Here is a 20,774-nt window from a genome sequence, read left to right on the forward strand (position 1 = left end):
TCCAATTATCTGTTGCATCAGACTTCCTGTGTGACTTTGGGCAAGTCACTTAGGAAACTGAGACACAGAGAGGCTATCTGTAAAATGGAGATAATGACGCCACCCTAGCTCACAGGGGAAGAAAAAATACATTAAAGATTGTGAAGTGCTTTGAGATCTACTGAAGAAAAGCACTACATAAGAGCTAGGTATTGTCATTACTGGTTTCAGCTACAATAGCTTTTTGATATATCTATGTATAAATTTCATATTAAAACTGTATGGCTAGAAATAAAAATACCACTTCAGTGGGACTACTCGTGAGTTAAGTTACTTATGTGTTTGTAGGATCAGGCCCTTTGGCATTTGTGGGCCCCATCCTTGACACAACTCACCACACCTAATCTGACATCCTGCACAGCTCTGGGGTTTCTCATGGCCCCCTGTGTTTGAGTGTGACATCATATATTTTAAACATTAAAAAAGCAAAAAATTAATACACAAAAATACTTCGCTGTGAAACAATTTAGGTTACCATACTAATATTCCTAACACAAACCCATACAGTCAAGGAAATGGAAAGTTAAGCCACCTGACAGTAAATAGTCTGTTCTTCCACCTACTGGTGCACATCTTTCTACCATAAAGCATACACCATACAAAAAAACCTTTACTCTGACCCTGCAAGGACGCCAGCCTCCAACACCTGACATGTACAGAGCATTGTCTATTGGAGCAGAGTTAAGCAGCATGTAATCAAGTCTCAACATGGCAAACCCCATTCCAGAATCTTGGCAACTGCCTATAAATAGCACCTAATTCCTAAGCTGGCAGGTGGATAGCTGGGTAATATGATGAATGTGAGCACCTTTCCTCCAACTCCTGATCAAAGATCACAAGCAGATTTCTGAAAGAACTGATGGGGTCAATCCGATTGTCAACAGAAGTGATGTTAATGGGATGGGTACTCTCCGGTTTCATAAGATTTGCATGTAATCATAAAAGAGATGAAGGACAACTGTGACATCATCTCACACACATGTCCAGCTCAGAGATACCTCCCGCAATGGATAGAAACAGATGAACACACCTGTGCAGAAGCTCAAGATGAAAGAGTGAAAAATAGATCCAATTAGCAGGACTATACGTGAGATAAGTGGAGGTGGTGGTTGGGGACAAGAATACCAATAGGAGAAGATCTCAGACTGGGGTGTGTGCTCTGTAGCACAGACCACTGGTGCTGCTGTATGCAGGAACCATAATTTTACCAGTAGATCCCAGAATCCCATCCATATCTCAGGAATTATGAAACCACAGAATCATAAATATCTTGCTATTAAAATGGATAATGATAGCAGGATCAATAAATCTGCCATCTAGCTATGATTATGTGATAATATCATCACTGGTTTCACCCACAGTCTGCTTTGCTTTCATTCTGTCCTCAGGCATGTGCAACCAACTCCAGCTGAACTTAGTGGAAGCTGTACAGGCAGATCTAAGGGCAGAGTCTTGCCTACCATACTTTAAGTCACACAATGGATTGCCTCCTAACCAATACAACCCTTCCAAAGACCTATGGAAATTCTTGGAAATGGCCTTAACAATTTCTTTGTAGTAAAAGGGGAAAAAATGATAGTAATGGGATAGCTGATCTTCATTTGGAAGCTAAAAATAAAAGTAACTTTATTGCAGCTCTGATCTGTCATGTGTAAAATCCATCACCTACCATAAGAAGGCAGTTCATTCCAGCAGAAATCTGATTGATAGTGCTGGAACTTTAGATCAAGCAGCGGAATAGAGAGCAACTGGTTCATAAAATGTACTCAGTGTCTTCGAGTTTTATATCAGGCTTCCTACAGAGAGCTTTGGTCCCATTAAATGCACTATAGACCATTGAGCTATGAAGCGCTGTTCTTTTGAAATTCAGCTTATAACTATAAACCATGATTGACAAGTCTATTACTGTTGGATACAAACTACTGAAATATTGTATTTTATAGTATATGCACCAAAATAGTTTTCATAGTGAAATCCAAATACACTTGCTTTAGGAGAACAATCATTTTAAGATGTAATAATATTTTTTATGTTTTACTAGAGAAGGTTCTGTATGTAAGCATTGCATCATTTAGAGATTCTGGCATATGAATTTATCCTTTCTGTTTTCAGGATCAGGGTCCAGTGGGTGAGATATTTTTTTAAATCTGAAATCATTTCCAGAAATAACAATAGAATAAGGGAAGGACTAATCTGATGATATTGTTGGAAAAATAAATATCGCTTATGCACACTAATTTATTTTTATCATTAGCCAGATTTCATAATTCTCATTAAAATTAAAATGCTGACTTTCAACTTTTGCATCCAATCAGAAGAATTAAATAAACTGAATTTAGAGGGTTGGCATTAGAGATTCATTTTGCAAATCCTTACTCATTTAAGTAACTTTACTCATATGAGAAAAGTTGCATGACTTTATTTCATGAGTCACGGAGTCCAGAGATTAAAACAATGGAATGGAATGCTTGGATTCTAGTCCCAACTCTGTGACTGACTTGCCATATGACTTGGGCAAATCATCTGACCTCACTGAGACCTCGTCTGTGCACAAAGTTGTATTGATGTAACTAAAACTGGTTTAAAATCAATTTAATTAAACGAATTCAAAAATGCGGTGTAGACACGTTAAATTGATTTAACCTGGTTTATATAGATTTAGTTTAAATTGCATCCTGACTGAATTAAACTAAATTGCTATAAGCCACTTCTAAATCCACCTAAGTGTCCACACAGGGGTTTAAACACATTTTAGTTAAACCAGTACAGATTGGTGTATCTAGGTTTAATCAAATCAATTTAAAAAACACTCCAGTAGTTAAAGTGGTGCAGCTCTGAATTTAGGCCAGATCCAAACCTCACTTTCCTCATATGTAAAATAGTAACTATAATAGCAACCTATTTTACAAAGTTGCTAATTAATTCATATTTGTAAAGCACTTTCAGACCATTGGTTAAGGTGAAAAATATTGTGGGCTCAATTCACTGCTGCCTTACTCCAGTTTTACACCAGCACAACATAATGGAAACGAATGTAACTCAGTGAATAATCAGGTCCTCCATATTTTTAGATCAACTGTGATTTTCTTTAAGTGTGTGACTGTCAACTGTCTCAATGTGTATAAAATTCAAGACCCCTTTTTTCAACACCAGCTTGCATAAGCCTATCATGTAATATATTTTACTCTCCTTCAATAAATAAATGCTAAAATTTTTGCATTAGCTATTCATCAGGTTGAATTTTCTGTTGTAAGAAGCTTAGTATCTGATGACAAATTAAAAGTGGTTTAATTTTGGCGAGCTGTACAAATAAAACTGGCATTAATTTTGCTTAATAAACTCATCTTTTATACACACCTCTGTTAGTTAATGCTTAAGAACAAGAAACAACAGTAAGAGCAGAAGACATAAAACTGGTTTATGGCGAATTTGTAAGCACTGTTGAGAACACCAGAATGCCAGGACAAGATTGTATGTAAGCTGGGTTCAGTTACCTTTGGAGAACTAAGCTCATTCCTTAAAATAAACTTAAAACAAAATATAAAGCTGGAAGTAACAATACGTACGACTTTTGTGGCACTGACTTGGTGGCAGCTTTTCCTGCTGGATCACTCCACTCTGTAAATGAAGGAAACATATTTCCAAATGTCAAAAGATTACTGTTGCCCTAAGCTCTCAACCCACCTAATTATATTTGGTTTCACAACATGCCACAATGTGTAATATGTAATAAAAAATGGAACTGATCTGCCTTAGCACCATAGAAATTAATTTTTCATCCCTTGTTTTAATGATGTTAAGTAGGCAAAAAACAAACATACAAAAAAAACCAACAACCAAGCAAACAACTCTGACTGTTTGGATTAAGGACAATAAAGACCTACTTTGTACATTGTATCCTGAAGTCGGGTGCTGGGAATCCTACAATGAAGAATACAAAAATGTCAGGATTAGTTCAGTGAAAGGAAGAAGAAGGTAGATACGTCCTTCCTTGCTAGACTACGGCACAAGCATAACGTAAACAGAGAAGGAAAATACACAGAAGAGAACTCTTAAAATTTAAAAAAACTGTATTATCTGTACATAAGAATGCTACTGAAGTGTACTTGCACTGCTCAGTACCTAGCCGATTTTAGGGCCAAATGGCCAGACCCTCAGCTGGTGTACACTGACTTAGTTCCAGTGTGGAATCCACACATCAGTTTACACCAGCTGATGATCTGGCCCTTTAAAGTCTTACCCACAGATATGTACACGTGGTTCCCATTTAAGATAATGGGAAGTATTTGCATAGGCTGAACTTGGTCTTGAGTTTTAAAATAAAAATGCATTCAGCTCAGCAGCTTTACTCTTCTCTTTTGACCCACTTGCTTAAAATGTCATTACCTAAATCTGAAATTCAAGATGGTTTGGAGTGCTCTTTTATGTACACGTGACAAAGACACAAGAGTCAGTTCTTCAGCTGGTGTAAACCAGTGAAGCTCCAGTGAAATCAATGAAGCTGCACTAACTTTACGTCAGCTGAGGATCTAGCCCACAGTGTGGCGTGCACACAGCACTTTTTGCACACAATGTGCTTCTCACTGACTCACAGTAATGTGTAATGACATTCTTAATTTCACATTCTTTTCTTGCTTGATCTTTCCTTTGGCTTTCCAATCAACAATGAGGTAGAACCTGATGCCAAATCAGCCTTCATCCCAAGTAGGCCCTAGGAGATTGTGATGATTTTAAATTAAGCCATTATTTACAATCCAGTCTGAGAGACAGGCACTACTTTGTTAAGTCTTAGATCTGTAGGATGTTAAAGTCATTAAAGCCCTCACTACACTTTCTCTTAGGGCAATATTAGTTCCTAATATTCTGCTGCACTGTTAGTCAGTCCCTTGTGAGGTAAATCATGCCTTCAAGAGTAAACATAGCACTTTAAATTTAAGTGTCAGAGGGATAAAGAAATTGTTGTGATAAGTTCTGCCTTTTGTCTTGCATTATTTTACAAATGGGGAGACAGATTTTTTACGTAAAATGAGGACCTATAATAAGGCCTGCTTTAGGTTTATATGACTACATGTTCTTTATGTGTTTTATCTCTAAAACCTATCCATTTGGCTCTCTCTAACTGATTTAGTGGGACGTTCTGAGTAGGCAATCATATGCTGTATTTTTCACAGTAAAGTTAACTAACCTAGAAACATTCATGTTCTTCCCTCTTTCCTAAAGCGTGATTTTTTAAAAGCCTAATTTATATTTTATAAATTTATCATGACCACACAGATTTTTTTAATTGGGTTGGAGAGCATAAGATTTACTTGTGCAAAACTCTCACTGAAAGTTAGTGAAGGAGTGCAGTACATGGTCCTATTTTTGTAGGCCCCAGAAAAAAAAAAAGTCAGCACTGAATTTAGTCCTGCTCTAATTTAAGAAGATACAGCTTCCAGTGTGCCAGACTCCATGCTTACTCATATAGGTATGAATCCACATTGACCTAAATGGATTCTGTGGAGTTTAACCAGATTTTACAGTAATATAAATGAGTGCAGTATTCAGCTTAGTTAGGAGTTGCACCCACATTTGAATCTGGCCTGTGATGTTTAATGCAGCAGCACTTAAGTGCATTGTCATTGTCAGCAGCGGAGCAGAACAACGATGTTCTGCTGGAATATGGCATGGTAGGAGTTTGCTTTGTTTTGTTTAAGAGCAATAGCCACACTGATTTCACATTAGTTTCAGCCAACACATGGAGGCAGGGTTTGGAGTGGGAAAATCTCTGGCAAATAGTGACAACTGGACAAAACTGGTGAGGGGAAAACTGATTTTAAATGTCTGAAATAGTGCATGATTACAAAAGCCTCTACTGTATGAATGAAAGAACCAGCTTTCTGTTGTCTTCAAAGCAGTAGCAGCCTCAGAAACTGTTCACATTGTCCAGCCCATAGAGAAAAGACCAAAACCTCTCACTATGGGGTAACATTTCCAGTTCCCCTGGAAAGTATGACTGCAGATGGCAGAGGTCCACAGCAGTTCAAATCTCAGTATAAGTCACCACTTGCAGCAATGCCCATGTTGAGTCATCTGCAGGGACTGAATCTGGGACTTGGGGATCTAAAAGCATGAACCTCTATTCCTGGAGCTAAAGTATCAGTCCTTTTAACTGTAGAGCAGGAACAGACCCATACACTACTTTGTTGGTTTCAGCCACTAGTGGGGACAAAGATACTCTTTGCTAGTGTGTTACACAAACAATGGGAGAAAAAATAAACACATTGTAAATACTATTTGTAATAGACTTGTTTGAAAACATAGATAAGATTCACCTTTCTTTTATCCTTTACTCTAACTTTTAAAGTTCTGAACACACAACCCTATCAATAACATATTAAGAAAATTTTCATCACAAGAGAATTTTGAAAATGAAACCAAATCACAAAAGGAAAGTTCCAGATCCTCAAATTGGGCTTATTTAGGTTCCTAAAATTGATTTCAATGGAAGTTAGGAGTCTAAATATCTTTGAGGATAGTGTCTAGTGAAGATCACTCATATCTGAATGAATAATAATTAATAACCTACCTGCACCTTGCTTGGGATGGAAAACTTGGTCTGCTCAGCCTTGCCGGGGGTGTGAATAGCAGTAAGAGGTGGAGGCCAGGAATGGGTCATCTCCTAGTGGGGGAAAAATATGTTTTTGAGAAGTCATTCATTCAATTAAAAAAAAAAAGAGAGAGAGAAAGAGAGAGAGAATTACCTTACAGTTGGCCATCAAACCCTGGACTGATCAACAAGGCCAACATCACATATCTGCTTCTAGAGAGTGAGGGACAGGCTTGCTAAGAAGGCATCATGAGTCCTTACCTGGTGGATGAGTTCCCTAATTATACAGCGGATCACAGACTCTCAGAAAGCACAGTGGAAACATGGTTTAATGCTAAAAGTCCCACCAGTAAAAATTTTCAGCTATGTCCAACATTGAGTTGAGACGGCCTCCAGCAGGTAAGCTACTGGCTCTACTCCCAGGGCCAGATATCTTAGGTAAATGTAATGGCCCCCATCGTCCAAACACCTGAGCAACTCTCAATCTTTAGTGTATTTAGCCTCGTCCTCGTGTGAGGTAGGATGGTTTTATTATCCCCATTTTACAGCTGGGGAACAGAAGTACACAGAGATTGACTTGCCCAAGGTCACACAGGAAGCCTGTGGCTCAACAGGGACTTGAACACAGGTCTCACAAGTCAGCACCCTATCCACTGAGCAATCCTTCCTTTCTAACCAGCATAACCATAGTCTTGCATTTTTAACAATGTATTTAAATATCTTCATGGAAATCTCTCAGGTACTCAGTGGCACAGGTCACAAAACACAGACCTGTGTGTTTGAACACTAAGTGTCCAATCATTTTTCTGTTGAAGTCAATGGTAGTTTTCCCACTGATGTCGATGGGAGCAGACTTGGCCCATCCTTAGAAAAGAAAAATCAGTAAAAACACAGGTAGTGCAAGGACTGAGGTTGTCGGCAAAGCTTGTCTATGCCCTTGCAATGAGTGCATTCCATTTTCGATGCTGCTCCATTCTTTCTTACCTTTGTTTGTAATTTGATGAATATTCAGACAGGTAATACTACATGTCTCTGGTGATCTGTTACATCTTTGTCTCATTGTTTTTCTTTACTTTCAAAGCTCAGAAGAGATTCTTTTATGACAAACAAAAGAGAAAGAATGTCTCATCTATGAAGTTCTGCATGTGACAGCAATGTTACTGGCTGTGTTACACGAGTGCAGGTGTCTGCAGCTTTACTTTGCTCTTAAAAACCTAAGGCTGATCACAACAAACCTTACAAGCTACAGCTGCTTTGTTTCTGCTGCAGCCCTAGCTGACATTCTGCAAGTAAAAAAGAAAGAAGACCTTGTTAAAGGTTAATGTTGTGAACCATCAATCACAACTAGTCCCACCTGAGGGTGCTTGGCTCAGCCAGCTAAAACATGATAAGGATGGTTGCATTCAGCTGCAAAGATATTTTCACTGTAGAAGCAGCCAGTAAATACTTTCACTTCCCTAATTATCCTTCCAGAGATCATGTGATATGCAGTATTGAGGTAAGGAAAAGTAAATGAAACCACTCATTATGCACAAGGGACAGTTTGCTCTCTTTGTGCCATTCAGGCAGGAGTGGGAGAGAACCCCCAATCCCTGTAGGGGATATCCCTGGGGTTGGGGAATCCCCAGTGGACAGAGAGCAAGCGAAGCTCCTGGATATGGGGAGGAGCACATCACGGGTGAGAAAATGTCCCTAGGGGACCACTGGGAATTGGCAGAAGTGAGAGTAGCCCCCATGCTGTTCTAATCTATGTTGGGGGTTTGGGCTGGGGCAAACAATCAGGGAGCCTTGGTAGGTTTGAGAGATTACTTTGTGGCACATCCATTCGATAGCAAGAAAATAATGAAAGGGAGAACATATTAGATAGGCCAGTGGTTTTCAACCTTTTTTGGGGTCAGGACCTATTTGTAAACATTTATGGCCTGTTGTGATCCAGTAAATAGTCTAGGGGTTTCAGTCAGGTCCTGCCCACCCCCCTCCCCCATGGGGTAGGGTTGCCAATTTTGGTTGGATGTATTCCTAGAGATTTCATCACATGACATAATCTTTAATTAAAGATTAATCTTTAATTCCTGGAGATTCCAGGACAATCCTGGGGGGCTGGCAACCCTACTGGGGGAAGGAGGTTGAGTCCTGTCTAGCATTCACCCTACCATGGTGGCCATCCCACAGTGGTGGCTCCTGCAGCTCCATTGCTGTGGAGATGGCTGGGCTTGGCTCTTGGCTTTGCGCGCTGCAACCTCTGGAGTTGCGGAGCCGCTCGGGTGTAGCCCCCGCCCCCCATAGGGTGTGCTGGCAGAGCTGGGGATGCAGAGAAGTTGGGATGCACTGGAACAGGTGTGAGGTGCAGGATGTTTGCAATACAAGGGGTTGGGATGCACATATTGAAGTCGGAAGAGCTGGGGGTGCCATGCTTATCTCACCTGAGCCCCCATAACATCTCTCCCCTCCTGTATCACCTAACCCCAATTTATCCTCCCCATAGCCCCCTCCCCTCCTACTGCTCCACTTCTCCACTCTCTAATTCCCCTCCTTTCCCAGGAAGCATTCACATGCCTAATTTCCATCCCCCCGCAAGACAGGGATTACATTCCCCCAAATTAAAATTGCCACCCACAACTTTCAAATTGTAGCAACCTCCACCCACTCAGTCCAAAACTCTCTTTGCCTTAGATGAGGGCTTGTGATTAACTTATTCTTGTTAATTGAAGGAAGAGTTCACAGTCATCAGTCTGAATTTGGTCTGTGATTCATCCACTCATTAGTACCCCACAGTTTAATGGTGCAAGGCAGCAGAAATAAACCAGTTTTTTGGGTGGCCAGTAACTTGGGAACCCCTTGGTCACATGATCCCAAATTTGGATAATTAATGCCACCCTGTGCCTTCCTGAGACACACCAAATATCAAAGCAATTGGAGTAACCATTCAGATTTTAGAACACATACAAGAGTTGAGATTTAAAGCATACAAAATGGCAGAAATGGAATTCTCGTAATTTTTCCTGTATTAGCGCACACTGTAAAAATGTACGTTTTCTCCACTACTGTTCTCAACTTGGGTTCCCAAAGATTTAGTGGATGCCATACAGTATCTTGGGTAAAGCTCAACAGATTGAGACCACATAATATTAATAGTTTGACCTGTGGCTTTGCTAACAAAAAAACAACTAGAAACATTCTGAAAAATGGCTATTTTTAGGGGGCTTATATCTCTGTATCTCCAACTTCAAATGACCTCAATTTGGGTCACTCACCCTACCCTGAATCCACTAACTTTCAAAGGAATCTGACTAAGCAAATTGATTTTAGAGGACTTGGAAAGGTCAACCATTAAGCAGAAGTTGTGACACAATCTTAACTATGGGCTAAAGTACAGCTATCTGTGGAACAGAAGACATCAGCTACTGTGATAACACAACAGTATTAATGTCAGTAAGCGAAGAAGAATACCACATTAGTCAAGATGTGATGGGGCATGTAAGCAGGAGGACTATAATTATCTAAAGTGCTAATAAACTTTTTAAGATTGCAAATTGAGAAAGCCTTGACTTCATAGCTCATCTGAAGAACGTACCCTCTAGCCCTCAGGTTTTCCTTAACAATATGCTGGGGTGGCATTGGCACTATAGACTTGGGCCTTGATTTGCATTGAGAACTGCCTGAGTGCACCCTGCATGTGCACAGAGTCCTACTGAGGTAATAGAACTCCATGTGGACGCACTCCTGAACTTCCGCACCTCAAGCCCTGATCCTGCAAAAACCTATGCTTACATTAATTATACTCATGAGTAACTCCACCAAACCCAGTGAGACTACTCACTTGTGTAGATTTAAGCACATGCACCAATCTTTGCAGAATCGTGGCCTTAGAGGGAAGAATGCCACCCATTGAATCATCAACACTATACTTTGCAAAACCTTGTTTTCACTTGGTGGTCCACCTCCCAAATACTGGCAAGGCTTTACTCAGTTTAGCTTGGGAAATTTGACATATGCTAGCAGTGAGAGCAGGAAATCACACCATTTCTTTTTCCAGGGAAAGTTCAAAAATTTAATAAATCCAAATTTAGAAATTCCTGAAAGTAACAATAATAAAACTGAGCATATGAGATGTTTTAAAGTGGATTATAATGGAAGTAAAGTAAGTCCACAAAATCAAGTGAGGATTTATTTTCACATGGTTTGGACTTAAAATAATTCCAAAATCATGTTAACTGATGGATTGGGCATATGACTACTATGGTAAGTATGCATACATATTTTTATAGACCTGCAGATTAAATGGGAAAGTAAAGCTGCACAATTGGTTGGCTTAGAAGTCAACGTGCTCCACTGATGTAGTAACATCAAGCGTCCTCCTTCCTGAAAATAATTTAAACATTGTTTTAATTGACTCCATGTGTTTTATTTATTAGGACTAGGCATGCTCGTTTCTTCAGCTAAATCTGCTTTTTTCTAGCTGCAAAAGCCCTCAGGTAAGTAACCGAGAAGTACATATGCAGAAGGGGTCTAATGAATCACTGTTTTTTCCTGACTGAGCTCTTTAAGAGCTGTAGATACACTGGCCAAATCAGAGCTCAAACGGAAAGGGAGAACTAGGAGTGCAATGGGATTTGTGTGCTTCTGCAAAGCAGATCTGAGCTGGAAAGTTGAGCCCAGGGGAAAAGGGGCAGATGGAAAAATAGCTTTGCAAAACCAGACCCTCAAGTTAATTGCCTCTTTCAAAGTTTAGTGCTTTCCCCCCTCTTTCAATTTTTCCATAATTTGCTCCTTGTTCAAAATAAAATGTTACTGTGGTGTGCGTGTGTGTCTTGTTATTGTTTTAAATTCAGGCAAAAGGTGCCAAACTAGAACCACAGAAATCACGATGGAAGAGGGCTACTAGTCTCTATCCCCAGGAAGGCCCCTTCACTTCCTACAATGAACCCTAGAGCACTTGTCCAGTCTAATTTGAAATATCCAAGAGAGATGGGGCTTCTGCTATTTCCTTTGGAGGATGATTTCATGACGTGATAGATCTTACTGGGCCAAATGCTGCCCTCTACTATATGGTGTGGATGAGAAATCTACAGAAATGCATTGATGGAAAAGCAACAATTCTATTTTTCTCTCTGGCCTCAGCACTCATAAAGGTCCCATTGTTGTCACTCCATGTAATGTCTGGTCTGCAGTTTTAGAGGGCAGCATTAGGCACAGAGAGCAGGCATAGTAGCTAGGGAGAAGGTACTCTCCATGGCATGATCCCCTCCACTGTGGCTGGATATCCATTCTGCTCAGAAGTTACTGCTGGCTAAGGAGTTGGCAGGGACTGCACAGAGTCAGGACTCGTGTAAACTATCAACCTTTCCTCATCCATCAGTCCCTTCAGCTCCTCAACTAGTTCTGTAGTGCTAAACTTCCTCCCATTTCTTGCTCACACTTCATACTAAGCTTCCATTGATAAACAGTTTATAAAGGGTTGCTAAATGACTAATAGATGTTATCAGACCTGAATACTACATGCTAAAGATGGCTACAAGCACATCAGTAGAAGGTGTTATAGATAATTCTAAGATACAGTTACAAATAACCTGTTGACATGTTGGACTATCACACTCAATTCACCTTTTATTAAAACATCTGTTAATGGTCTATTAGCCCTTTATAAACACTTATCAATGGAATCCTAATATAAAGTGTGATTGGTTTTTCAATATCTTGCTAGCTTTTGCATTTGTGCAGCCCTACCTATTTTCTCTCTGCTAGGAAGTCAAACAACTTAGTAACAAACAAGCAATAGTTAAATTCTATATGTGCTGGGCATGCTGAACTAAAAAAAGTGAAATCTCAGTCAACCACCTCTAATAAGAAAAGGCTACTGCAGGTATAAAAAGCAATGCAAACGGCCAATGGGGTTTTAAAACTAACGATGCAAAATAGTTCATGTGAACTAATGGACAAATTGTTTGTGTGATCACATGGGGACATTCCTTCCAGATTCCTGACCAGTAATTTGGAATAACCAAAGAAAAGACTACCCCAGGGAATCCACCCAAGGTTTTACACTGAGCCCAGTACATACTGGGAGAGGTATTTGGGGATTTTCTCAGTGCTGTATGAATACTCCTGCAGTGTGGACATGATCAATAAAGCTTACAGTTATGCATCTGACTATCATGTTTCAGTGCTTTAAGAAGTTCCTAGGAACCAGTGACACAACAGCTTGTTTGTTTCTAAGACATAAAAACAGCTATGAAATTAACTTTACTGATGTCCTAACAGAGAGCGCCAAATTCCTCGATAAAGGCACTAATGTAGAAAACTGTTTACCCATGCAGACAGTTCAAGAAATGTATCATCAGCGGCATATGACTAGCCCACATTATATGAAGGAACGACATGGCTGCATTTGCAATGATGCCTTAGTCATCCTAGTAAATAATTTATCTTGTTACAGTACAAAAGTCTTCTACAATGAAATGAAAGACATTCTAAAATCCAGAGCACACAAACAAATTCTTTTTCAAAAGCCAGGATTTTATACTATAAATAAAACGACCTATCTTCTCTCTGACCATAATATACCACAAAAAAGTATTCACCTTGTGGTTTTTTTCCATGACAACAAATAAGTACCCCTGGCTTGGCTGGTGTATGGGATGGATACCATATCCTCCCGAGCTAATATACTTGCTTTACCTTCCCATATTTGCAGAGCAGAAAGGACTGACAAAAAACATACTCAGTGAAAATGAATTTAGAAATTGTTTTAGAAGCTAACAGAGGTCAGCTATAAACATTACAACATATGTTTTCCTTTCCTGTTTTGCTAACATTTGGGGACTATTTACAGAAAGTGATGGCAATAAGAATATTTTCTCTTTCTATTGAGCTTCCAGTTATTCTCCTCCATTCCTTTACCTCATACTTTCCAATATATTTCCCTCACACTTCATCTTTTATAACTAAAATACACTGATATTCTTTGCTTAGAGCAGTTTCGAGACAATAAAAAATAGCAAATCATGACCGACATATTTATTGCCCTAACAAATCTTGTGAATGTGAAGTAAAACAATGTTCCATTACAGTGGGAAGATAGCTCAGCTCAGGAAACTATTTTGGGGAAAATAATGAGGCTACTAAATACAATAGTGTTACAATGCAGTGACTCTGGTCCACTCCAGAAAGTAGTTCCAGTCCATATAATAGAGTCCCCTCTGAAATTTGATTAGGAACTGTAGCTTAAGAAGGCAATGAGCATAGGCAGAGAGAGAGAGGGGTCAAAACCCTGATACTCCTGACTCAGGCAAAACTTCCTTTGGCTTTAGTAGGAATTTTAGTTGGAGCAGAAGTCCTAAATCAGGTCCCTTCTGAAAGGAAAACTACTCCCCTATGGGCTCATAATTAAGAGTTTGCAGTTTACCATCGCTCTTCTTGCCATGTTTAGGTTATCTGTGTGAATAACATGTAGAAGGGCAGTGACAGGCTTTCCGAACTGAATCAGCCAAATGGAATAGTCCCGCCTAACAAACCAAGCAGAACTTCACGAGGAAATAGAAGGGAAAGTTGCCATGAGACAGTGGGAAGGGATTAAAGGAAAGCTGAGGACTCCCAAGACTGGAGTATCATGGGATATGATGGGAAAGACATCCCAGATTCACAGAAGCTGGAGCCCTGAGCCTTACTGCCATTGCCTCAGTCATTAGCATTAATTCCTGCCTGGGTTTCCACGGGTAAATCCAGGGTTTGAGCATGGGATGATATAGCTGATCCCCAGCTCAGTCCGCTGTGGCCAGCCAACACCCTGCAGAATGTCTACATAACAGCAACTGCAAGGTCTCAGGGAGAGGCCAACAGATGATGTCTCTGAGATGGCCCTTCCCCTTCCATGAAGCCAAGAGCATGGTACATCCACTCTTCTCACATAAGTGGCATGGGCAATCAAGGCCCTGCAGCTTGGCTAAGCAAGTGTGTCATGCTGTGCCATACAAAATATTAACACATCTCAAGAACTGTCCTGTTGGCTGGTATCATCTGCTGGAAGAAATCCTACCTGAGCTTCACCTAGTCCAGGGTCCTGTCTCTGACAGTGGCCAGCCCCAGATGGTTTAGAGGAAGGTACACGAATCCCACAGAAGGCAGATGGGGGACAATGAGCATCAGGCAATATGGTCTACATCTCCCCCAGGGAGGGCGGCACCAATGTCCCCCGCATGGGTGATCTGTGCAATGTCGCGGTGATCACCCACGCCTTCCGCCTGCCGACATGTCCCAATGCCACGGTAAGGAATATAGCAGCAAACGCCCTGCGTGAAGCAACAGAGAAGCGGATCAGCAGAACCTCCTCCAGCCAAGACATCGCCACCTTCCCACGCGGCTTCCTGGAGGGGGAATTTTGATGGGACGGGTGCGACATCACTTCACTGTGGTCCCGCACTTGCAACACCACGCATCGCCTGGGAAAGCGCATCGGCTGCCGCTGGGAGTGGTGCGAGGAGCGCCAGGAGCTTGGAGTCCAGGTGCCGCAGATCAGGTCCGATGACAACACAATCGTCACCCTGAGTGCCAGGGGCTTGCTGGAGAGGACCCTGAAGACTGCCATCCACTCGCTGTACATGGAAACCCTGAAGCATAAACCAGTCCAGGGTAAAGCCTTTGAGTTGACCAGCAAGAGGGACGCCAGCAACCACTTCCTTGCTGTGGGCAGCTTCACCCGTTTCACTGACTGGTGGTTCATCCAGTGTGCCTGGCTCAACTGCATTTCGCTCAATGGAGCCGTCCGCCATGGGAACCGAGACAAGCGTTGCAGGATGTGCGGCTACTCCAATGAGACCCTGCCCCACGTCCTGTGCAACTGCAAACCCCACTCCAGAGCCTGGCATCTGCACCACAATACCATCCAGAACCACCTCGTGAAAGCCATCACACCAAGCCCCGGGGAGATCTCTGAACTGCGCCATCCCCGGTACCGACAGCCACCTACGACCTGACATCGTCTTCACTGATGAGACCAAGTAAAAGATCATCCTCGTCAATGTCACGGTCTCCTTTGAGAACAGAACCCCAGCATTTTGGGAAGCCCGAGCTTGTAAGCTGCCAAAGTATGCCCCCTGGCCGACACCCTGAGAGCGAAGGGATACGAGGTGCAGATGGACATCCTGATTGTTGGAGCCCTGGGCGCCTGGGACCCCTGCAATGAGCATGTGCTGCGGACCTGTGGAATCGGTCGATGCTACACATGGCTCATGCAGCGCCTCATTGTCTCAGACACCATCCCATAGTCCAGAGACAACTACATTGAGCACATCACCAGCTCCCGACAGTACCAAGAGGTGTGAACTGGAGTGACATCGTTCTTCGACTACGAGAAAGGGACCAAGAGACTTTCTTCGTTGGATCATATCAACTGGAACCATAAACTCCCTGAACATTAAATCTCCCCAAATGAGAGTCAATCCATCCTCATCATCATATCCACTCATTATACTTAGCCACTTTATGAACTTCATACCCTCATATCTCAGTTTCTGTACTCTGATCCATCAACCTTTCACCTCCAATTGGGGATATTGCAGATTATGTATTCCTTATGCCACCCAATCTTAAACCAAATTTAGCACCCTCGATAATCTGCATGTTATTCCCTGATAACCAGAAACGTCTATGCTTAAACTCTCTACTGTTCTTTTTTTTTAAACATCGTCTTAATAAAATTTTTAAATCTGTTCTTTTACTGGGCCAACTTCTATTGGTAAAAGAGACAAGCTTCTGAATTTACACAGAGCTCTTCTTCACATCTCACATTAGGACTCAGCTTACGCACTAATAGTTAAAAACTGGCTCAAACACTAAGGCAGGACGTTTAATACCCTTCCAAAATATATTAATGGGAACAGCTGGAGCTATAGACATTAATGTGATCCGTACAAATGTCTTGTACCTTTTTGGATCCTTTTCAGTCACTTGCACCAGAAGTCCCCTACAAAAAACTCCAGCATCTTTCTGCATCTTGTTCTGGGTGACTAAACTAATGACTCTATTGCCCAATACATAGTGATGAAGTCTTGCTGTGGCCTAGCACTGCTAATACAATGCCTCCCACAGCTTCCCAACTCCACTGACAGGCACAGTCATATTCCATTTATTTTCTTCATTCAAAATGTTACTTGCTTGGAATAATCTCCTGGGATGGCACATCTAATTTTCATGCAGCTCCCAGGAGACAGGAAGTACACATTGAACTGTTATATTCCAGCATAACATCCTGACAATAGAACAGCATCATATAAACAAAAGCACAATAAGCAATAAAAAGCTAATTCTTTGAAAAGTTACTAATACCAACATATAATTTCATCTCTGCAATTTAAAAAACATTGGCAGGGTTCCTTCAAGCAAATAAGCAACTGCTTTTTTGAAACTATTCAGCACTGGCAATTGTTTAAGGGAATCTGGTAATTTGTTCCATCCATTCAGAGCTACACAAGCAAAAAAGCATGTCTCATATTGACTGTTTTCTTCCTTGAAACCCCCAAACTTAGGGTTTGCACTGAGAAGAGAACATAATTACAATTTACAGTTACAAAACAAAACTGTGAACACCCTATGGTGCTACCCTGTGCACATTTGTACAATAAATTATACCACCTCCTTTTCATTGCCAGATGTAATCAATTCATTTTTTTCATACAAAATACAATGAATGGTTATTTATTCACATGACAAGACAGATCTATGTAACTTATTATGAAGCCCATTTAATTTCTGAAGCACTAACACTTGAGCAGTGAAAAGAAACATCTCCAAATTCAATAATGGGCATAACTAAATTGCACAATTTGTTTAGGAGACTGAAACACTTCTTTCTACCCTGCACGCTCAGTCTTTGGCCCAGTGTAGCCAGTTTAAAATCCACATCCTTACAATATGCTGAAGATGAATCCACTCAAATCCCCAAGGATTTCATCAGCAGCAACCTGACCCAATAACACATTAGCTTTATTCTTAATACAAGAGCACTGATCACTTGATTTGGCATATAGAGGAAGACTTTAAAAAATGACACTTTATGTTCCATTTGAGTTTAACCCAAGTTATTTTGTATAAACCGTGATTGTGTTTGGAATCCAATTTTAATGAAACCAAAACAATTGAAGCTAGCACAGAGTATTGTATCATGTGTTTTGAGAAAGCCTTTCCCGAGGCTGCTTTTTTACCCAGACCAAAGATTCTGCCAGATCTCCTTCACTGCCACAAGATCAGTACTGGAATATGAACTTCCCTGTGTATGTGTGGAAATGTAGCTCTCCCTTCGTACACTGATGGACTATGATGGACTGGCGGCAATGTGTCACCAGTGCCTCTTACTGAAATGTCAAAATCTCTCAAACGTGTGTCAGAAGGTGGAAGAGATAAACACTTGGAAATTCTCTTTTAGCTCAAGCCTTTTAGAGATTGGGTATTTTTCACCATTTCCTTGTCTTCTTCCAAACCAGCTCCCACGCATGGAGTGGCTTCTCCATTTCCCTACCAGTTTGCCATCCCACCTTTCTAACCTCCTACAAGTCCCAACTAAAGATTCATGTCACTCACAATGCACACAAACTGCTCAACATATCAGATCTTCTCTATGTCTGCCTCCGAGACTGCACAGACTAAATGACAAGGTTGAATAGATAGTTTCACATAAGTAGTTAGCACATATTCTAAGGCCTTGGCTACAGTGGTGCTTTACAGCGCTGCAACTTTCTCGCTCAGGGGTGTGAAAAAACACCCCCCTGAGCGCTGCAAGATACAGTGCTGTAAAGTGCCAGTGTAAACAGTGCCCCAGTGCTGGGAGCACAGCTCCCAGCACTGTAAGCTAATCTCCACGGGGAGGTGGAGTAACCGCACCGCTGGAACCACATTCACACTTCAAAGCGCTCCCGCGGCAGCGCTGTACGGCTGCAAGTGTAGCCATACCCTAAGGGACCATTCAAGGAAAAGTGGCCCGTTAACACCCCTGTAGTCATAGGAGAAAAAGAGGGCTAGTGAGTTACAGATTGTTGTAATAACCCATTAATCCAATGTTTGAGACTGTAAACTCTTCGGAGCAGGAACTGTCTCACTTTGTGTCTGGTGCAGTGCCCAGCACAATACTGGAACCTATTGAATAAATAATTGAAAAACAAGTCCTAGCCTCACTTATAACTGGGAAAGCCTGGCGTAGCCAACAATGCAAGGTGCACTATTGTGATGACTTAGCAAGTCCCGGGTGGCCAGAGAATTCCTGCAATTGATGTCATAGATTCTTAGTTTCACAGATTCCAAGGCCAGCAGGGACCATTGTGATCATCTAGTCCAGTGGTTCCCAAACTTGTTCTGCTGCTTGTGCACGGAAAGCCCTGGCGAGCCGGGCTGGTTCGTTTACCTGCTGCATCTGCAGGTTAGGCCGATCATGCTCCCAGTGGCCGCGGTTCGCTGCTCCAGGCCAATGGGGGCTGCGGGAAGTGGCGCAGGCCGAGGACACGCTGGCCACTGCTTCCAGCAGCTCCCATTGGCCTGGAGCAGCAAACCATGGCCACTGGGAGCCGTGATTGGCTCAATCTGCGGACACGGAAGGTAAACAAACCGGCCTGGCCCGCCAAGGGCTTTCCCTGACCTCCTATATGCCACAGGCCCAAGAACTTCCCCACAATAATTCCTAGAGCAGATCTTTTAGAAAAACATCCAATCCTGATTTAAAAATGGTCAGCGATAGGGAATCCATCGTGGCCCTTGCTAAATTGTTGCAATGGTGAATCACTCTCACCGTTAAAAAATGATGCCTTATTTCCAGTCTGAGTATTTTCCAGCTTCAACTCCAAGCTATTGGTTTGCTTTATATCTTTCTCTGCTACACTGAAGAGCTCATTATTAAACACTTGTTCCCCACGCAGGCACTTATAAACTATAATCAAGTCACCCCTTAACATTCTTTTGTTAAACTAAATATATTGAACTCCTTGAGTCAAACACTAAGGCATGTTTTCTAATCTTTTAATCTTTCTTGTGGCTCCTCTCTGAACCCTCTCTAATTTATCAGCATCCTTCAAAAGTGTATCTAAATTACCAGACTATGACATGGATTGTCTTTGTTGCCTTCAGCTGGCTCGAAAGCACTAGCAGACTGTTCATTAGCAATGGTTTATCAGGGGTCATACAAGCACGCTGGATAGATGCCCAAGTAGAGACCACCCAGCAGAACCACGATTACTCTGCTAGTTAGCTATAAGCAGCTAGTGTTATTCATAACTCCAGCAAGTGTCAAGCAATGACAATTGCCAGTTATTATACAAAGTGGAACTGGAATAAACCTGCCAAGGAGTATTTTTTCAGTACAACATGCAATTTATTATCATGTTCCAGCAATTACCAAAGGGAGTTGTTGATCTCACTTTGCTGGAGAGATACAAAGGCTAGATGCAGTAACACGGCATTCTTTTTGAAGGATAGCTTGTGTTATAAGTGAAAGACACTATAAAATGACAATGCTGCAGCAAAAGGAGACAAAATGATACATTTAGTGAAATCCCCAGTCTCAACCTTTTCAAAGGAGAACATAAGCAGTTAGTATAACATTTCTAAGAGCGGCTGTAACCTTTCAAACATGATAGTTTTCTTGAAGTTTAGAGTTATCGCATTAAGAAAAATGGTAATGAGGAGATCATGAAAACTTCTTTTAAAAGTAACAAAAGCTCAGTTGCTGAGGAAAAAAAGAGTGACAACTGTTTTCATGGGAATAGGCCTCCAATGGAAAACTCTGCTGACACTTTGTTCTCTTACGAAGGAGCGCTTCATGACTAAATCTGAGCCCCAATTTGTATTAAAGTATCTGCAGAGATCTCCTTTTCCAGGCAAACTGGCAACTCATCCCTAGGAACGGAGGTGTACAGGTCAGAAAGCCCAAATACAGTTATAACCAGACACAGATTCAGTCAAAACAAAATGACTCACCTCCCAGAACTTCCACCCAATCCTCAAACCAAACTCAAATCTTTTTTGAGGTTCTGAACAGTTTTATTAAGTTTCCTCTCATCTAAAGAGAGGGCGAGAGAGGCAATAACAATTTATTTAATAAAAAATGCCTGTTTTGCATTGTACCCAGAGATGCACAGATTCTGAAGCCAGAAGGGACCACTGTAAT

At 41.4% G+C, this 20,774-nt stretch overlaps 1 protein-coding gene across 2 annotated transcripts in view; it reads right to left on the minus strand.

The window, feature by feature from the left end:
* The window catches only part of AFF2 (AF4/FMR2 family member 2), a 402,517-nt gene that overhangs the window by 140,193 nt on the left and 241,550 nt on the right, over positions 1–20,774 (minus strand). For both annotated transcript variants that reach the window (XM_030576098.1, XM_030576097.1), the window contains exons 5-7: positions 6,608–6,700; positions 3,924–3,960; positions 3,606–3,657 (exon numbers count right to left, since the gene is read on the minus strand). In XM_030576098.1, coding sequence (XP_030431958.1) covers positions 3,606–3,657; positions 3,924–3,960; positions 6,608–6,700 — 182 coding nt within the window. The remainder of the gene's footprint in view (positions 1–3,605; positions 3,658–3,923; positions 3,961–6,607; positions 6,701–20,774) is intronic.

The sequence above is a fragment of the Gopherus evgoodei genome, chromosome 9 (genome assembly GCF_007399415.2).
Source record: "Gopherus evgoodei ecotype Sinaloan lineage chromosome 9, rGopEvg1_v1.p, whole genome shotgun sequence".
NCBI lineage: Eukaryota > Metazoa > Chordata > Testudines > Testudinidae > Gopherus > Gopherus evgoodei.